This window comes from Hippopotamus amphibius, chromosome 16 (assembly GCF_030028045.1).
Source record: "Hippopotamus amphibius kiboko isolate mHipAmp2 chromosome 16, mHipAmp2.hap2, whole genome shotgun sequence".
Classification (NCBI taxonomy): Eukaryota; Metazoa; Chordata; class Mammalia; order Artiodactyla; family Hippopotamidae; genus Hippopotamus; species Hippopotamus amphibius.
Genome location: NC_080201.1, coordinates 23,891,604 through 23,911,199, shown reverse-complemented (window position 1 = coordinate 23,911,199; position 19,596 = coordinate 23,891,604). Strand labels below are relative to the sequence as shown.

The following is a 19,596-nucleotide window of genomic DNA, read 5'->3' as shown; positions in this document are numbered from 1 at the left end:
AAAGAAATTCCTACCTAGATGCTTAGCACTTTGTTTGAAGATCTAATTTAACCTACTGCACTCTGACCATGAACACAAATTTTGTCACCAGTTCACTCAATCAAGAGTAGTTTGCAGAGGTCATAAGTTAATATAAGAATATATCGCTGGTGCAGTGGTTGAGATTAGGTCAAAATGGACAACTGGATATTATTGTGTTGGAAAATAGCACCCTTTCTGCATTGCTTCTACAGTTTATACTAAATTACAACTTTTACCTGAGTCATATGTTTACTTAATTAACACAGCCCAACTATTTACATTTCATATAAACATTTGGCACAAAACCCCATCTCGTGTGTGTGTGTGTGTGTGTGTGTGTAAGACAAATTTTATTGTCAACATACAAATATTATACATATACATTCATTCATTCATTTAAAGCATCTCCTACTCCCTCTTCCCAGTCTCACCCCAACATTACATACTCACAGAGACCCCCTGTCCCTGCTGCATTACTGTTTCTTGTTTGCAGTAAAGAACATCAGAGTGGACCTGATGAAACTTAAAAGCTTTTGCACAGCGAAAGAAACCATAAACAAGACAAGAAGACAACCCTCAGAAGGGGAGAAAATACTTGCCAACAAAGCAACGGACAAAGGATTAATCTCCAAAACATAAAAGCAGCTCATGCAGCTCAATATCAAAAAAGCAAATAATCCAATCCAAAAATGGGCAGAAGACCTAAAGAGACATTTATCGAAAGAAGACATGCAGATGGCTAACAAACATATGAAGAGATGCTCAACATCACTAATCATTAGAGAAATGCAAGTTAAAGCCACCTTGAGGTATCACCTCACATCGGTCAGAATGGCCAGCATCAAAAAATCCAGAAACAATAAATGCTGGAGAGGGTGTGGAGAAAAGGGAACTTTCCTGCACTGTTGGTGGGAATGTAAATTGGTACAGCCACTATGGAAAACAGTTTGGAGGTTCCTTAAAAAACTAAAAATAGAACTACCATATGATCCAGTAATCCCACTCCTGGGCATATACCCAGAGAAAACCATAATCCAAAAAGAAACATGTACCACAATGTTCAGTGCAGCACTATTTACAATCGCCAGGACATGGAAGCAACCCAAAATGCCCCTCAACAGATGAATGGATAAAGAAGATGTGGAACATATATAGAATGGAATATTACTCAGCCATAAAAAGGAATGAAATTGAGTTATTTGTAGTGAGGTGGATGGACCTATAGTCTGTCATACAGAGTGAAGTAAGCCAGAAAGAGAAAAACAAATACTGTATGCTAATGCATATATATGGAATCTAAAAAAATGATACTGATGAACCCAGTGACAGGGCAAGAATAAAGATGCAAATGTAGAGAACGGACTTGAGGACATGGGCCGGGGCGGGGGGGCAGGGGCAAAGGGAAGCTGGGACAAAGTGAGAGAGTAGCACTGATGTATATGCACTACCAAATGTAAAATAGATGGCTAGTGGGAAGTTGCTGTAAAACAAAGGGAGATCAACTCGATGGGTGATGACTTAGAGGGATGGAGGGATGGGATAGGGAGGGTGCGAAGGAGTCATGGGAGGGAGGGGATAGGGGATACATGTATAAATACAGCTGACTCACTTTGCTGTACAGCAGAAACTGGCACAACAGTGTAAAGCAATTACAGTCCAATAAAGAGCTTAAAAAACAAAAAGAACATCAGAGCGTGACAATATCAAGAACATTTTAAGGATTTTCAGAACCAAGCTCCCAATATCAAGAAGTTTTCTGTTTCATTCCCAATGACTTCAGTGCCACATGGACAGGGAGCAGATTAAAGTCTGGAGTGTACACAAGAAGCTACAGTGATTATCTTTTTTTTTTTTTTCTCCTATAGGGAAAATTTTATTTTATTTATTTATTTATTATTTATTTTTTTGTGATTATCTTAATAAGGAGACAAAGATAACGTTTCTTTTTAAAAAGTTGTTCTGGAGTATACCCTTTCTAATACAATATTTGTGAGACACCTGATGAGTTTTCAAGAGAAAGATCCTTTTATTCCTATGTTCTGTGCTAGGCCACTTTATACATCCATCTTTAGTTTCTTCATCTGAAAAATGAGAACAATAAGATTGCCTTCTTTTGAAGCTTAAGGTAAATCCCAAATTAGATAATGCACTGTAAATTTCCTTTTGCTTTTTAAAAGTGGCTTTACACCACGTATTTATCAATATTTGTAGAAGATACTCTGCCAAATATCTAGGTATTTTTAAACAATAATAACAAAATACTTGAAAGAGTCTGCTGTTTGGTGTCCATGTGGAGAGAGCCATAATGTTGTAATATTTCCACTTTCTGTTTTCAACCAAAGGATGAAGCAGATTCACCCACCACAGTCATCCTCAGATACTTTCATTTATTTAGGGTCATATGTAGAAATCTCAGATTCCAAATTTGTTGGTTCAAATAACATCCCATTTTCTGAGTATGTGTTTTGTTTTATAGTTTGTTCCACTCATGTCTTGAAAAGATAACATCATTAAGCCAGAATCTCATGTGTAAATTTCTGCAGCCATAAAACCTAAAATAGATTTTTTTTACAGTGAGTCCTAGATAAAATTTGATTCATGATTAATTCTTTAATATTTACATAATATCTTTGGAGAAATTCTAATTTTCTCCGTGAGTCATCAAAATAATCATTCATAACAGATCTCTAAATACGATATGATGGTAAAAATATGAAAAAATTGAACACCGTTTTACATTTAAGAGATTAAATGTAAAATTTTAATTTTTATTTAATTTCAATAAAGGTTTAGTGACTGCTTCTTTTGGTCAAATACGATGCTAAATTCTTGAACAAATCCTCCTCTTTCAGACACACTGGCTGTGACTTTCTCACTAGTTACAATGAAAAGTAGCAAGCTCTGTAATAAAGTAATGCTTACACTGCAGTGAGTAAGGGTACCCACATGTGCCTGGGAATGGGAGGGTGGTTAGAGATGACACCAAAAGGAGGCAGCATCTGTTTGGGGACAGAAAGAACGAGTAGTATTTTTCCAGGTAGAATATGTAGGGAGAGCATTCTCAGCAGGAAGAAATGCACAGAGAAAATGTTCAGTTTGGGTTTGGGAGATTAGGACTTATGAGGATAAACTCTTTTACACCCATGGTGACCTTGAGCCTCACTGTTCACCCTCAGGTCACAGAAATCCCAGCCAACTCCCATCAGTCTCTGTAGGCTCACAATGACCTAGGGATGTCAGGGGAAATCTAGCATGAAGAGTATCTTTTAACTGCCTTAGATATCTTTTGGGGGCTGTCAATCATGCTAATAATCACTCTTCTGTATAAGGATATTCAAAGTTGATGAATGTTACATGGACAATAAAACAGAGATGGTGTGAAACAGAGAAACACATCATTGTGTACCAGTATGGACCATAGGACCATATGCAGAATTAAGACTTAATAATATATTTAATGTTTTGTGGCCTTCCTGATTTTCAGCCTCTCTGCTAAGCCCTGTATATTACAAAGGTGTCAAAAATTATCTGCACTCCAGTTATGTTAAAACTTCTATAAATTCTACAGCCAGAGTGTGGATAATTTTTGACTCACCCTCATAATTTCTTAGTTAATCCTCCCTTTAAATTACTTGTGTAGCCCACATAAATTGCCATGACTCTCAGTGTTTGTAGTTGTAAAATGAATATACATTTTTCCCCAGCCATACAGTTAGTAAGGTAATAAGTATAATATCCTGACCATAGTATCTGACACTTAATAAACTCTTAGTCAAGGCTGAAGAGCTATCAGAATGATGGTATTTGATGATATATTTGCCCAGTTTTTGTCCAAACCAATTAGTATACGGAAAAATAAATGTGGAAAACATGCACACCCAAGAAATAATAAAAGAGTAGTGCACAACTATATCGAAGCAGGTTTTTTGAAAGTGTCATAAATTTATATACACTTAGAAATTTTGATTGGACATTCAGGTGCAGTAAGTACTGAAGACATGTGGTAAGTGCTGGGAATTAAGAGGTAAACAAGATGTGGTCTGGATGGACCTAGAGACCGTCATACAGAGTAAAGTAAGTCAGAAAGAGGAAAACAAATATCGTATATTAACACATATATGTGGAATCTGAAAAAATCGGTATAGACAATCTTATCTACAAAGCAGAAATAGAGCCACAGACGTAGAGAACAAACATATGGATACCGAGGGGGGTGAGGGATGAACTGGGAGATTGGGATTGCCATATATACACCATTGATACTATGTATAAAATAACTAATGAGAACCTACTGTATAGCACAGGGAACTCAGTGCTCTGTGGTGACCTAAATGGGAAGGAATCCAAAAAAGAGGGGATATATGTACACATATAGCTGATTCACTTTGCTGTACACTAGAAACTAACACAACATTGTAAAGCAACTATACTGCAATAAAAATTAAAAAAAAAAAAAGATGTGACCTGTTCACTCTTAAGAACTGGAAATGCATTTATATTGAAATAGTTTACTTGCCTATCACAACAGAAATAACACAAGCACACCATTCCAGTATTCAACCAGATGTAATCTTCCTAGGGGGACAAAAGTATTTACCAAAAATACTCATCCCTAAACACAATGCCTGCCCACATGGTCTAATCTAGTCTTGTATGTCCATGCAAGTGCAAAGCCCAATACCGTGTACTTGATGTTTAATAAAGGTGATTGAAGACATGCTTCCTCTTTTGCCAGTGAACAGACCCTACCGTGCACGCTGCAACTTAACCACGCTGTAGGCCCTGCTCCGTTTCCATATCTGTTCTGTCCGGTTTCCAATCCTTGATTTTAAAGAACATTTAGATATTTTGCTGTACTTCGCACCATTAAATATATCATTCATAACTATGACCCTTCTTAAGGACTTCCATAAACCTATTCTCATTTACCGTGAAGCTACATACCTCAGTTAACCAACCCAAACTTGATTTGTATCCTGTGGTCCATTTGTAGGCACTTCAACTAAGCCTATTCCACTCCCCAGCAAACTGACTTCAAACACACAGGAGAGAGCTAATAAACATTTGATAGATGGATGGAAATGGCATTTCTCCATTTTTAACACGTTCTCTTAAATATGCAATATTATGTTTTCCTCTGCAACACTAAGTCAAATCTGATTGTCCTTTATCAAAGCAAGGTTGTATAATACATTGTGTCAAATCAGAACGTAGAAATATAAGGAAAAATAAAGGCTTGGTTGAAATGACTCCCATAAATATTTGAATATCAGATAAGAGTGTCAATCTCTCTTTGTTGGGATGCAAAGCAGGGGATTTATTTTGCCTTATGAGTATAATAGTGCTAGATAACACTGCTCAGCCTATACAAGCAGCTTTGTTTCTCTCAGAATAAAACATTAAGTCTTGCTCCCTAGAGGGAACAGAGACTTCACTAATCAGAAAAAAAAACAAACAAACAATAAAAACTTTTTAAACCCCAGATCAGCCCTTCCCATTTTTCCTCTTTCAAGCTTCTTATGCTATTTTTACTACCCTAGATCACTTGTTTGAAAATAGTTTATCGATGCATGCAGTTGGATAATTTTTGATTAGTATTAGTCAGCTTTACCATACCATACTGGTAACATTTCAACAAAGTTAATTTGCTGCTTTAGCGTTTGCATCTCAAAGTGTAGAACAAACATATATTTGCCTAAGAGAAGACACTGTAGGGTGGAGGTAACATCTGGCTTTGGAGCTAGATGATTAGCAGCGTGAACTTAGTCAAATTACTCCACCAGGAAAGAGGTTCCGTGCACTTATCCATCACGGACGTGGAGATATACGGGGCAGGTGTACTTTTTTTTTTTTTTTTGGGGGGGGGTACACCAGGTTCAATCATCTGTTTTTATACACATATCCCCGTATTCCCTCCCTTCCTTGACTCCCCCCCTCACGTCCCCCCCACCCTCCCCGCCCCAGTCCTCTAAGGCATCTTCCATCCTCGAGTTGGACTCCCTTTCTTATACAACAACTTCCCACTGACTATTTTACAGTTGGTAGTATATATATGTCTGTGCTACTCTCTTGCTTCGTCTCAGTTTCCCCTTCACCCCCCGCCCCCTCCCATATCTCGAGTTCTCCAGTCCATTCTCTGCATCTGCATCCTTGTTCTTGTCACTGAGTTCATCAGTCCCATTTTTAGATTCCGTATATGTGAGTTAGCATACAATATTTGTCCTTCTTTTTCTGACTTACTTCACTCAGGTGTACTTTTAAGGACGGACGCCAGAGCTGTAGAAGGAGCAGTCAGGCGAGACCCTCGAGATATCAGCTCCTTAGAATTTGCCTCATTTGCAGAAAGTGTCGTCTCCACAAGTTACTTGGAGATTAAGCCAGCAGAGGGATAAAGGCCCTACCACTCTGGCAGGACACAGGACTCCTCTGATGATCAATACTCATCCCACTGGGTTGGGTGAAGGCTCTGCTGGGACTGCACTGCAGTTCTGCTGCTCCCCGAGCCTGCCTGCTTCTGGCCCCATCCAGTCAGAAGTGCTCCTCTCTGACAAACAGCTTGTACTTCAACCTGCATCCACATCCAGAGAAAACAACCCGCATCCCATGTGTTTAATGGGGATAAGAATACGGGTAATTTGTAGAGTTCATGTAATACAGTGTAAATAAGATATATGTGAAGGAGACTGTAGTAAAACACTAAATAGGCACGACTAAAGGTCCACAAAATATTTCCAGTATTACTCGTTAAATGTCTACTCTTGTATTGGAGAATCCATGTTAGAGTTCGTTGAGCATACTCCAGCAAGCCTATACCAAGTGAAATTCTATTTCATGTCACTTCATGCTTCCAGATAGAGAAATGCTGCTGGCGTCAGAGATTTTGCCAAGGCACTGAAATGCAGAGACCAGAGTTTGGCTAAGGTAATCACCAGTCTCAATTCTAAAACCCACTGTACTGTAGTCATCACTGAGGTCTGGAGAATGGGATAGGGAGAAAAATAGAGCATTATAAGAAACTCATGCAAGAAACAAATACACTCCCCATTCCAAGAGAGCAAGCATGTCAGTCTTTTTTAGGATGTCCTTTCACAGTCTGTATGGTAGTTATGGTGATTGTCCCAAAAGATATGCTAAATGAAGCCAGATTTTTCTGGCAGGCTTAACATAAGTGCACACTCTCAGGGGTCCCACATGCCGCGGAGGAACTAAGCACATGAGCCACAGCTACCGAGCCTGCGCTCTAGAGCCCGTGAGCCACAACTATTGAGCCCATGTGCCATAACTACTGAAGCCCACACACCTAGAGCCCGTGCTCCACAACAAGAGAAGCCATCGCAATGAGAAGCCCAGACACCACAATGAAGAGTAGTCCCTGCTCGCTGCAACTAGAGAAAGCCCGCACAGCAACGAAGACCCAATGCAGCCAATAAATAAATAAATAAATAAATAAATAAATTTATTTTAAAAAATAAATTCTTCTCCTGAAGAACACGGGAGGCCAGATTTGGCACACAGGCTATAGTTTGCTGACTCCCGGCTTTGTGCAATAGATTTAAAGTATTCACTAGTCATGGATCGTCCCACAAGTCAGCTCTATGGAAAGGAAAAGGGGGCAAGCTTATATAGTAACATAAAGATATATATTATAGTACACAAATAGGAATAAATGTTAGGATATTTGCAATGCTCTGCAATGCTTGATGCATTAGATTCTAGAGCACAGACCAGCACAGAAGCCTGAGTGTCGTCCTTTACATTAAATGCTTCGGATTCTCTGCAAAATTACAGAAAGTTCAAAGATTAACTCTCTCCTTCTTAAAGAGTGCAAAGCACCTGAGCCAATTAACTTATGTATGAAATCCTAGTGCAAAGAAACCTGAGTTCAAATTGATCTGGCCGTGCTGTCTTTAGTCCCAGTGATGTTCCTTAGAGCACAGTTAGGGAGATGCTGCTCTTGGAGGAAGGCAGTGTATATCTATTTTTCAAATTTAACAGGTACAAATTCACTTTTATATTACAAAAAATATTTTGCTACACATTGGTTTGCAGCCTCTGTACGGCAAATTTATAGAGAGATACAATTTTGAGCCAACTGCAAGTGAAGACGCTATTTAGAGCCACTAATAATAAAATAAACCCCTTAGTTATGAATCAGTTATTATATTTCACTGAATTCCAACTGTTTCTTTCTCACTGTTTAATTTCATTCTAGCTTTTGTTATTATGCCTAAAGAAACCATTTTAACATTTTCTCCCATGCACTTCGAGTATCAAAAATTCCATCTACAAGTTTTCAGCTTTTTGCCTCTAATTGCTCTACTGGTTGCTCTAACTGCTTTAATAAATAATATTATCTGAGTTCTGCTAGTCCCAGAGTTCTAAAGTCCCTGCATCACATATTATTTATTATTCCTTTAAGGTGAAAAAGGAGACTTTTTCTACCCAAAGCTTCTCTTTATAGTGAGAGGGAAAGACAGAGGAGGGAGGGAGGGAATAAAAAATGAGAAAAAATTATATACACACAGTCCACCCTCCAAATTAATACTAGGCTCTCTAGAGTGTGAGATATTTCCACTTTAGCATCATTGGATATCTGTGGTTGCTTCCATTGCAATTCCTTAGGAAACTAGGAAACCTCTTCCTCTATGTGACCCTGAAGTTCCATAATCTAGTGTTTGTTTTTTTTTATCATTTTCAGATAGCATTAAAAATTAGTTAGATAAATGTGAAGGACTTGAATTTAACATGGCTATTTAACCAGCCTCTTTATTATAGAACAAGGTCCGTGAGGGCAGAGGCTCTGTTTTTATAGAAATTCCTGGGGAAACCATGAGAAACAATAGATATATAGATATAGATTATAGATATAAATATATAATATGTACCATACCATATATGGTATATATAACATAAACACTATATATATATAGTAAGGTGAATGGATGGATGACCACGTGACTAAATGAATCAATTAATTTTAATTAATTATTATTATTAATATTAATCATTGTTAGCTGAATGAGCAGTACAGTGAGTTTTTTTGAAAAGTGACTTGGAAAAGCTGGTACTTTTGAATTGGGAGACAATCAAATTTTAACTGGCTAAGAGTGTGCAGGAACCAAATGACCAAGTTTTAATTGCTTTACAAAGACGTAGTTCTTCTACTAGACCCTTGCACATTGTTGGTAGGAATGCAAGGTGGTGCAGCAGTTATGGAAAACAGTATGAAAGTTCCTTAAAAAATTAAAATATGACTACCATATGATTCAGCAATCTCACTTCTGGGCATTTATTCAAAATAATTGAAATCATATTAGCACTCCCATGTTCACTGTAGCACTATTCACGATAGCCAAGATGCAGAAACAACCTAAATGTCCACCAACAGATAAATGGATAAAGAAAATGTGGTATACAGACAGAATGAAGTATCACTCAGCCTTAAAAAGAAGAAAATTCTGTAATGTGCGGCAACATAGATGAACCTGGAGGACATTAGGCTGAGAAACCAGTCACAGAAGGATATTATAATTCCGCTTACATGCAGTATCTAAAATAGTCAGTCATGGAAGCATAGAATGGTGGTTGCTGGGGGCTGGGAGAAGGGAGGAATGAGAAGTTGCTAATCAATGGTTATAAAGTTTCAGTTATGCAAGATAAATCAGTTTTAGGGCTGTGCTGGACAACATTGTGCCTGTAGTTAACACTACTGTGCTGTACACTTAAAAAATCTGTTAAAAGGGTAGATCGCATGTAAAGTGTTCTTATGGCAATTAAAAACAACAACAACAAAAGAGACAAGGTTTCTTCTTGGGAGTTATTGCAAGATTGAGGAGAGAATCAATCGATACACAGTTTATTCACCAAACAATTGCCAGGTTCTCTACAGTAGGAAATATTTTCACTGTAGCATCATTGGACATCAGGACTATAAGAAGTGTTTTCAGAAAAAGAGCTCATTAACAGCAAGCCTGGTAACTGAGGTGAATTGTAAAAATGCCAGAATACAAGTAGGAAGAAAAAAGCAGTGTCTTGTGTTGAGTGGGCACTTATATTCAAGAGAGGAATTAGGACAACAGAGCACTGTGGCCACCACGGTCATGTGTCAACCTACTTTGCCTGCTGAATGGCATCATTCCCACTTTTAATTTAAGCAGCTCATGTAGTCTTACTCACAGGAAATGCTTTAAAAAAAATAGGAAGCAACTATCTAAAAAAAAAAAAAAAAAAAAAAACAGCCACATGCCATCTCAACGCCACAGTGACATCAATACACACTTGACATGAATTTATTGAGAGGAAAAAATGAGCTGTAGCAGGTTTACATGAAAGCACTGAGCTCTATTTAATACCTACTCTGTGCTAGGAACTTTTACCTTCAGCATAAATAATTTGCTGCCTCTAACACCATTTCAGAGTGTCTATCACAAAGTATGGACTCAGTAAACATTAGCTTTCACTCTTCTACACCTCATAAAAAAAATGCCAGAACTAGCAAAACATGCAGACATAGTAGTCAATGGAGAGAAGAAATTTGGTTTTAAACCCTGGCTCCACACCCCCTGCTTTATCAACATGCACAGCAAATATATTTTTAGTACCTCAGTTTCCTTCTCCATAAAACTGGAATCACATTGACTACTTCACAGGTGTCTTTTGTGAGAATTTAAGTGAAATGATACTTAATATCTATAGAAACCATAGCACAATGTCTGATTCACCAAATAACAATAGGGGTTGTTTCTCCCTTTACCTCCCTGGTTACAATCTGCTTCATAGCAAATAGTAACAAACCCATACAAAGGGGCCCAGAAATAGTAACAAACCCATACAAAGGGGCCAGACTGATGAGCAAGGAACACTCCACCAAGACTTAATACTACTCCACAGACCTGGCATTCGCTTCTTTTCTTGGTATGCATCCTGGTTAGAATGAGGTCATTTACAGAATGAATCGTTTATTATTTCAATTAAATTGGTCCTGCTAATTCAGTGCAGCCTTGTTTATTATAGCCAAGACATGGAAACAACCTAAGTGTCCATCTGTGGATGAATGGATAAAGAAGATGTCACACACACACACACACACACACACACACGCACACACAATGGAATACTACTCAGTCATAAAAAAGAATGAAATTATGCCATTTGTGAAAACATGGATATTCCCTGAAAGTATTATGCTTAGTGAAATACGTCAGACAGAGAAAGACAAATACTGCATGATTTTACTCATATGTGTCATCTAAAACAAAACAAACTAACAAACAAAAGAAAACACAAACTCATAAACACAGAGAACAGATTAGGGGCTACCAAGAAGGAAAGAGGGTTGGGGAGGTGGTGAAATAGATGAAGGGGGTCTGCTGTATGGTGATGGATGGTGACTAGACTGGTGGTGGTGATCTCTCTATAGTATATGCAGATGTTGAACTATAATGCTGTACACCTGAAAATTATATAGTTAAAAAGAAACACATAAAAGAAGATTTTGAGGGAAAAAAAATTGGTCCTGCTAAGCCATCGCAGTATGTAGGGACACAATTTGAGTCACAGAGATCACAGGGAAAGAAAGGGAGTGTGACAAAGGGACAGAAAGGAGGCACTGCATTATCAGAATAGTAATAATAAAAAAAGGTGTGTTTCACAGTTCCATTCTTGACTATTTGTGTGACAAGGTGCAAGTTAGTCTTTTTATCCTTGGTTTCCTCATCTGTTAAATGAGTATACATATTATCTCATAAAGGTGTTAGGGAATGGACTGACTCCATTTAGCACATCCCTGCCACATATTAAGCTCTCACTACTAACAATACCCACCACAGTAGCAAGGGCAAATTAGACTCAATGATGTTAATTACACTAGTTAGCATGTAACTGTTAAAAAAAAAAAAATCAGGTAATTCTGCACAGTCAGCAACCTTTAGTAGAAGAATCTCTGTTAAAATGAGTAGTAGGTTTTTAATTTGCACTTAAGATATGAAATTTATGGTAGGTTTATTAGTTGCTAGTGTTAATAGCTCCACTTATTTTAATAATTTAATTATCTCCATACCCTCCTGAGGAAGATGATATTATCTCAAAATGCAGATGAGGAAGCTGAGTCTCAGACAATTCCAGAGACCAGCTGTCTGAGTGGGAAGTAGGAGAGACAGGATTTGAAACGTATTCTGCTGTAGTTTCAAGATATGGCATCTTTTAAATAATTTACACAACTGTATTCTATATTACTGAGAGGCATATGTTATTGAAGAAAGCAGCACATGCTTAATTAATAGTCCTGGAAGGGAGATGGTAAGACCATGAATTTTGCCTCTATGTCACTGTCTGCCCTGGTGGGATTATACAGACATAGATATAGATACAGATATGTTTATAGACATAGATATAGGTTTAGTTATAAGAATTTTAAAATACATGATATTTTCAGCTTCACAATGTGCTCTCAAAAAGAAGCTGAGTCTTAGAGGAAGTTGACCAACCAATTAATGACTGCATGTTTTAACATGGCAGATGCCACAATAAATGCCTGTTTCTTGCTGGATGGCAAAGTAAACATTCCCCTACAGGACGGATACATTCTTGTTAGCATATAAAATACAACAGTCCTAAAGAGACAATCATGCTTTGCTATTTGTTACTTGGCAATTCCCTGAATGTCTGTGTCCTCTAGTTCTGTTTAAAAAGGTTAAATGGCTCTAAATCTGTCTGCTAGACTTATAAGGAACTGTGCACTGCTCTGGCTAGTCAGGAAATTTAATTTTCTACACAAATTAACCAATTGTGCATAGAAGGAGGAAAGCTGCTCTCCATAACCCCATTGGAGGACCGGGGTGGGGGAGGGACAAGTGCAAAAATGGAGAACAGATATGGAAAAATGCAGCTGGTGATTCTTACATTCTTACCCCACGGAGCCAGTCCGCCTCTACGCAGGACAGCGTGGGGCTCATATTCTGAATAATGCATCAAAACCCTGTTGTAAATGATTCGAAACAACTATCACCCCTTCTCTGGCTGAGAGCATATATGCCAAGGAACTAGCACTTGTCTGACATCTATCAGAACTATAGATATGTCCGTGTCATCAAATGGTACTTTATCTGCCCATCTCTTCCTGGTAACACAACCCCAAACCCCATTTAGTTTGCAGGGAAAGAAGATGCTTCCAAGTTGGACAGTTGTTGCTAAGCAGCCTCAAGCTTCTTCTACCCCTGCCTTTTATGCCAGTGACAATAATAAAAAATAACACTAGCAAGAACGATAACAATCAACTGCTATGATAATCACCACTCGATTCCCTGTGAACTGGAATGATTATCGGTAAATCTCCATTTTTACATTAGTCAATGAATAGACTATAAAATGTCCAAAAACATGTGGGGAGCTATAATCCTGAATTTTTACTCATTTCTAACCAATCTGAGGTTAGCATCATCTAGTATTTAAAGTTCCTCAAACTTCATCTCCAGCTGATGAAGAATGTGTTTCCGCACAGGAAGTCTGCTCCCACTGGTACTAAGGATTCCACGTCTGTGGTTTACATGCTATTGCCATGATACCTTTTTTTTAATAAATAAATTTATTTATTTACTTTATTTATTGTCTGCATTGGGTCTTTGTTGCTGCATAGGGGCTTTCTCCTGTAGCAGCGAGCGGGGGCTACTCTTCATTGTGGTGCACAGGCTTCTCAGTGTGGTGGCTCCTCTTGTTGAGAGCACGGGCTCTAGGTGCATGGGCTTCAGTAGTTGTGGCTTGTAGGCTTAGCTGCTCCACGGCATGTGGGATCTTCCTGGACCAGGGATTGAACCCGTGTCCCCTACATTGGCAGGCGGATTCTTTACCGCTGCACCACCAGGGAAGTCCCCTGCCCTGATATCTGAACCTCCACTTTCCCTGAGGGTCCTCAGCTTGACATGCTCCTGGCCCGCTACGGGTTCTTTGCTGACAAGAGTAGAAATCTCAACAAATCAAGTGCTAAACTGGCCCTGTGGCTGGTCCCTCAGTTAGACTAATCTTGTTCACTTTCTTCATATTTTCTCTTATGCCTGAAGATGTGAAGACGGTGGCAATTGCTCTGTTCTGTGTTCCTTCAGAAGAAATGGAGTGACAATGGAAAACGGGGCAGCTTCATTCATTCAACAGGTACCACTGCCTTTATTTATATTAGAATTTTAATATAAAGCCATTTTCACACCTTCACTATTTAGTCAGAAAATGGATGCCCGTGTAAATTTATTTTTCTGGATACTTCCTGCCCTTGTATTCAATACTTGTCCCTTTGATAGATACGATTCTCTTAACCAAATAGGGGATATTCTGTGTGTCTACAGTTTGCTGAGTTCCTTTTGAACACAGAATGGGCAACTGACCATTCCTCAAATCCCCAGGTAGATTTGTACCTTCTTAGGGGTTGAGTTCTTTTGAAAAATGTATTTTTTAATACCCTTATGAGATACATTCTATTGTCCTTAATTTAGTAACGACTTTTATTAAAAACAACTTTTCTGGACCTGAAAAGAATTCTATTTTTGCCCAAACTCAAATTATTTGGGGGCACTGATTATTCTGCTAGGTTTTACCTCCAGCCTCATAGTTTCAGCACCCTGGGGAGTTTTGGGAGTCTAAGACATAAAAGGAAGTGAATAGTTAAAGCTTTCAGAAAGCTCACTTGTCTAGAGTTTCCCTGAGTAAAGTAATTAGAAAGATATCTGCCCCAGGTCCCTGTAACTTAGAAACTGAATGACCTGGAATATAAGCTGACATCTAACTCATAAATTAACTGGACAATTCTTTAAAACTGTATTCTTCCATCTAGTTTTCTCTCTTTCTTTTTTTCAACAAACATTTCTAAGACAATATTTGAAATCCACACTCAAACACATCATTAACCAACACTTCACCCTTGGGGACCAGTGGACAAGTTATAGATTTTCAGTGTTCTTTCGGAAGAAAGCTATTTAGCTTGCACATCTGTACTGTCATTTGGGTGACTGGCAAAAGAGAAAAGGCACACAGTTCAACAACAAAAACACCCAGAACTGAGCCTCATTTCTGTAGAAGGAAGAAAAACTTTAATAAAGGATTATGTTTCTCATCCTGGGAAAAATTTTGAGCAGGGAAAATATAAACAAAAGGTATTTTTGAAATGGCAGAGAAAGACTTTGTCTAAAAGGCACCGATCCAGATATGCTGACCTATCAGAAATGCCCATAAAGTGATAAAAAGATAATTTCAAAGCCGAACACCAAACAGAAATAAGATAGGGGACTCTTAATGTGTTGAGACAGTGATCTCACGCCTCTAAATTCTTATCTATAATCCACTGTAACTGTCAAAGGAGAAAGAAAAAAAAAAAACAGCAACACTTTTCTGATGCTAGAAAAAAATACATGCACAAACAAGCAAAAACAATATAATGTAAAAGATCCACTCCAATGCACTGCAAAATATATGCAATCTGGCGTATTCATTGAGCTCTCTGAAAGCTTCATAGTTTTCTTCATTTTGATATTCCCGGCTCGCATTGTATGCAGCTCTGCACAGGTGTGTGGGCACGTGTGTGTGTAACACACACACACACACACACACACACACATAAACGCAGTACATGCTGACCAAAATTCCTTGGTCATGTGAGCCCTGTCTCAAAGGCAGCCACATGGTCTGCATACGTAATTACATTTTGCACTGATTCGCCTGTCACACGTTGTAGCCAGTTTTGCTTTTTAAAAGAGAAATACCTTATAGGGCTGGACGTGATGTCGGGGTCACGAGCCGTCACTTGCCCAATCACGGAGTTGAGAGCAGCATTTTCATGAACCTCGAGGAGGTAAGTCGGTGAAGAGAAGACGGGAGGCTCGTCTGCATCTTCCACGACGATTTTGACCGTCGCGGTGTCTTTAAAAGGCCCCCTGCTGCTGAAACGCGGGTCAGTGTGGACATTGGCTGCCTCTACCTTCAGCGTATAGGATTTTTTGGTCTCGAAATCCAGAGGCTGTTAAGACATGACAAAGATGAACGTTCCTCACTAAGGACCACAGCAGCAAGAACAAATGAGTGTAACGCTGACGGGTGGTCGTTATGTGCATTTAAGCCCATTTGTGGGCCTGAATGGGATCCCTCTCCATTCCCCCAGATCCAACCTGTAAATTTTACAGGCATTTATTGATATCTGTTTATTATACAAGCTCAGGGAATCTAATCTCCTACTGTTTTGTTTTGCTCATTTCACTGGGAATTCACAAAATATTCACAGTCATGAATTGTGCTATCAACATTTCACTTCAGAGTCATAATAAAATTTTACTAGTGATGGCATGACCTGCATACCACTCAGCCAGTTAATCGGGCCTCTGCTGGTCGGAGATAAGGCAGCATCGAACACAATCTCTATCTGGGAAGAATATTTTATCATTTCTGCAACAGCGTGTGAAATGTAAACAACTAGAAATAATCATTGTGTAAGTCCACGGAGACATTATAAAGCATAATTTAGCACTAATCCCAACAAAGAGTGCTTTCCTATTTCACTTCCAGAGCATCACTGCTTTGCTGATCATGTGCCTAAAATGAGGCTTATTATTTTTTAGGGCATTCTTAGGAGGTCTCTGTTATATGAGTTTTATGCTGTGAAGCAGGTGGGCGTATAAGGAAATACACATCTACCTGTTTTTATATTTTGAAGAAGGAAGGGGTAGAGCAGGATAGATACATAGATGATAGATAGATAGATAGATAGATAGATAGATAGATAGATAGATAGATAATTAGGTCTGGCTGTGATTCTACCAACCACTTAAAAGCAATTTGAAATTACGGTAGTGCACCATTACTGAAAATATTTCTGACCTATTAATACCTCCTTCCTTAAAAGCCCCAGAGACTTAGCTTAATGACCTAGGTAAATAGAGGTTGATAAAAGAACACGAGCCCCTTAAGCAACCAGAAGCCCACCTGCGTTAGAACCCTCACAGTCCAATTTTCTCGGCAGCACATAATACTTCAGATGCCAAGGAGGTACTTCTGTCAAGGTTCAAAGAGACAATTTAGGTTTGCATTGCAATTTCTTATAAGAAATTGAACTTTACATCTGCAATGCAAATTTTTAAAAACTAAGAAGCTGGAACACAAGCTGGCATTAGTGAACCCCTTCAGAACTCCTGCACAAGCTTAAATATATATTCTTATTTCAAAATTTTCTGCTGATTTTTATATTTGAATTTCGTCCTAATGGGACTTGGAATTTTTTTTGAAATATTTCCTAATAAACAAGGCAGATACTCAGTCCCGTCTATTCTGAAATTACTAAGCACATGTACCCATGAGTAGGCAATTCAACGTCAGCATTTTCACAATTTGCCTATAACCCCTACTGTAACAATTCTGTAATTTCAAATTCTTTACAAACGCTGTTAAATGTAACAGATTACATTCTGTTTAATTCTTAGCCCAATATAATGATAACGCACACAAACACATCCTGGTGTCCCTGGAATTTTATCAGACAAAAAAGAGGGTCCATGCATTGTGGGAAAATGACTCCCTACACATTGTTCTCCAGAGTAAAATACATGTGTTTCTTGGTTTCAAGATATGTAGTATATGCTTCAAAGTTTATGCATAATCGTGAATAAGAATACAGCAAACGGCTAACTGCTTCAGTTTATAAAAGCACCTTATGGTAACAAAGAAGAGAAGTTCATAATAACAATAAAAATGACATTAGGAATCATTAGCCAAGGCAAATGTGGCTCTGGGTTATTCAATAATCGACTCAAGCATAATTATTCTCTACTCCATTTCCAATATGAGTTTTTAAATACTCTGCAACTCTCAATACTGAGCCCCATCCAGGTTTCAAGGGAGTGTTACTCAGCAGAGTTAAAATAGATGCAGCCATTTTTTCTCAGAATTGACTTTGAAAATTGATGTTGCATATTGAAGAATATCCAGAAAATTCCAGGTTCTCACTGTCAATACCTCCCCAAAGGGGGATTTTAAGAGGGTGACCATCGGAAGCAGATTCCTTGTGTAACATGACAGGGAGAGTCAGATAGTAAGCCCGGAGCATGTCACTGCAACGATGATCAAGACAGAGCACAAAATTATTGGCTCCCAACAGTGCGACCTATAGTCTATCTTCTGATTCATGAATCGGCAAACCTATTTTAAAATTAATTTGTACTACTTCATGACACACATACGAAGAACAATGTTGAACAAAATGCTCATGATGAGGATAAAAGGGTATTTTTCTTTGCAAAATGCCCATGTCTGTAAAATACTCTGTTGTGTTCTACGCATTTTGTAATGACTGTAGTTGTCATGATGAGAAACAAATATGGAAAATACACAATTTTTCAGATTTACCACACATGCACACAAATGGTCATGAGCGAAAGCAGTCACGGATTGCCATCTATTCTTTGTACTCTTTATGGAGATGTTTCTTTCTCCAGTGGTAGCCCCACACCCAGGAATAAAGCAAAGCTGAACTTCACTGACCACAAGGCTTGGGCATTTTGATCACGGGTAGGAGTATCTAACAACAGTAGGGTGGGCCCTGTCCTTCCAGTGCCAGAACCAGCCAAAATAACTGAAGCTGACTACTCTGTCTTTGAGCTTTCCTAAAATCAGAGCCTGCAATGAAGACTTAGGAACCTTGAATGCATTTTGCAGAGATGTCCTAGGAAGCAGGAGGGCAGAAATGGGAAGAGTTCTATAGGAAAGGATGGAAAGCCATTGAACTTGCCACCTCTGTGGGCTAATGAAGATTCTTCTCACTGAAAATCCTCTAAGGAACCATAACCATCTGCCTCAAAGTAATTTCCTCAAAGACTGGAAACTGCCCACCAATCTTTGTCTCTCATTGCCTGAAGGTTGCCTTCAGAGCGCTGACTCTCCTATGTAGCTGGATGCTCTGGACGAGAACTGAGAAAGTTCGTACAGCTCATGGAAAAACACTGAGGCACAGACAGGAGGGAAATGATGGGTGAGATGGGAGTCTAGCACCACCTTGGTCACTGTTTACTGAGCTTTAACTGAAACATAAAGTAGGACCAAGAGGAATTCCCTGGTGGTCCAGTGGTTCCACTGTAGGGGCACAGGTTCGATCCCTGGTCGGGGAACTACGATCCCGCATGCTGCGTGGTGTGTGTGGGGGGTGGGGAGTAGGATGAAGAGCTAAGATACGCAAAAAGTACTCTTACTTTTCCGTAGCTAAAGTAGGCAAACCTCCTTCAGCTCTAAGACTATGTTGGGAAGTCCTTCCAACCCCCACCATCTTCAACATTCAAGTTTCAAAGAGCTGTTTTGAACATGGAGAATGAAGCACTTCCTGAGCTTACCTTTCTCAGTCTTATGATGCCATCCTGGGCCTGGGCATCAGAAGTGATTTCAAAGAGTGCTGTTCCATCTCCATCAATGATGTCATATGATGACTGTGCATTTTCACCAATATCCTGATCATTGGCCTTCACCCTTCCTATTGCAGTGCCAAGAACCACATCTTCTGGTACTGAGAAATGATACAGACCTTAGGAAAGAGGAGAAACACTGAGCACTGCACATATC

At 38.8% G+C, this 19,596-nt stretch overlaps 1 protein-coding gene across 6 annotated transcripts in view; it reads right to left on the bottom strand.

Annotated features, from left to right (window-relative positions):
* The window catches only part of CDH8 (cadherin 8), a 350,610-nt gene that overhangs the window by 123,377 nt on the left and 207,637 nt on the right, over positions 1–19,596 (bottom strand). For all 6 annotated transcript variants that reach the window (XM_057711556.1, XM_057711553.1, XM_057711555.1 and 3 more), the window contains 2 exons: positions 19,371–19,558; positions 15,765–16,018 (listed from right to left, as the gene is read on the bottom strand). In XM_057711556.1, the coding sequence (XP_057567539.1) occupies positions 15,765–16,018; positions 19,371–19,558 (442 nt within the window). The remainder of the gene's footprint in view (positions 1–15,764; positions 16,019–19,370; positions 19,559–19,596) is intronic.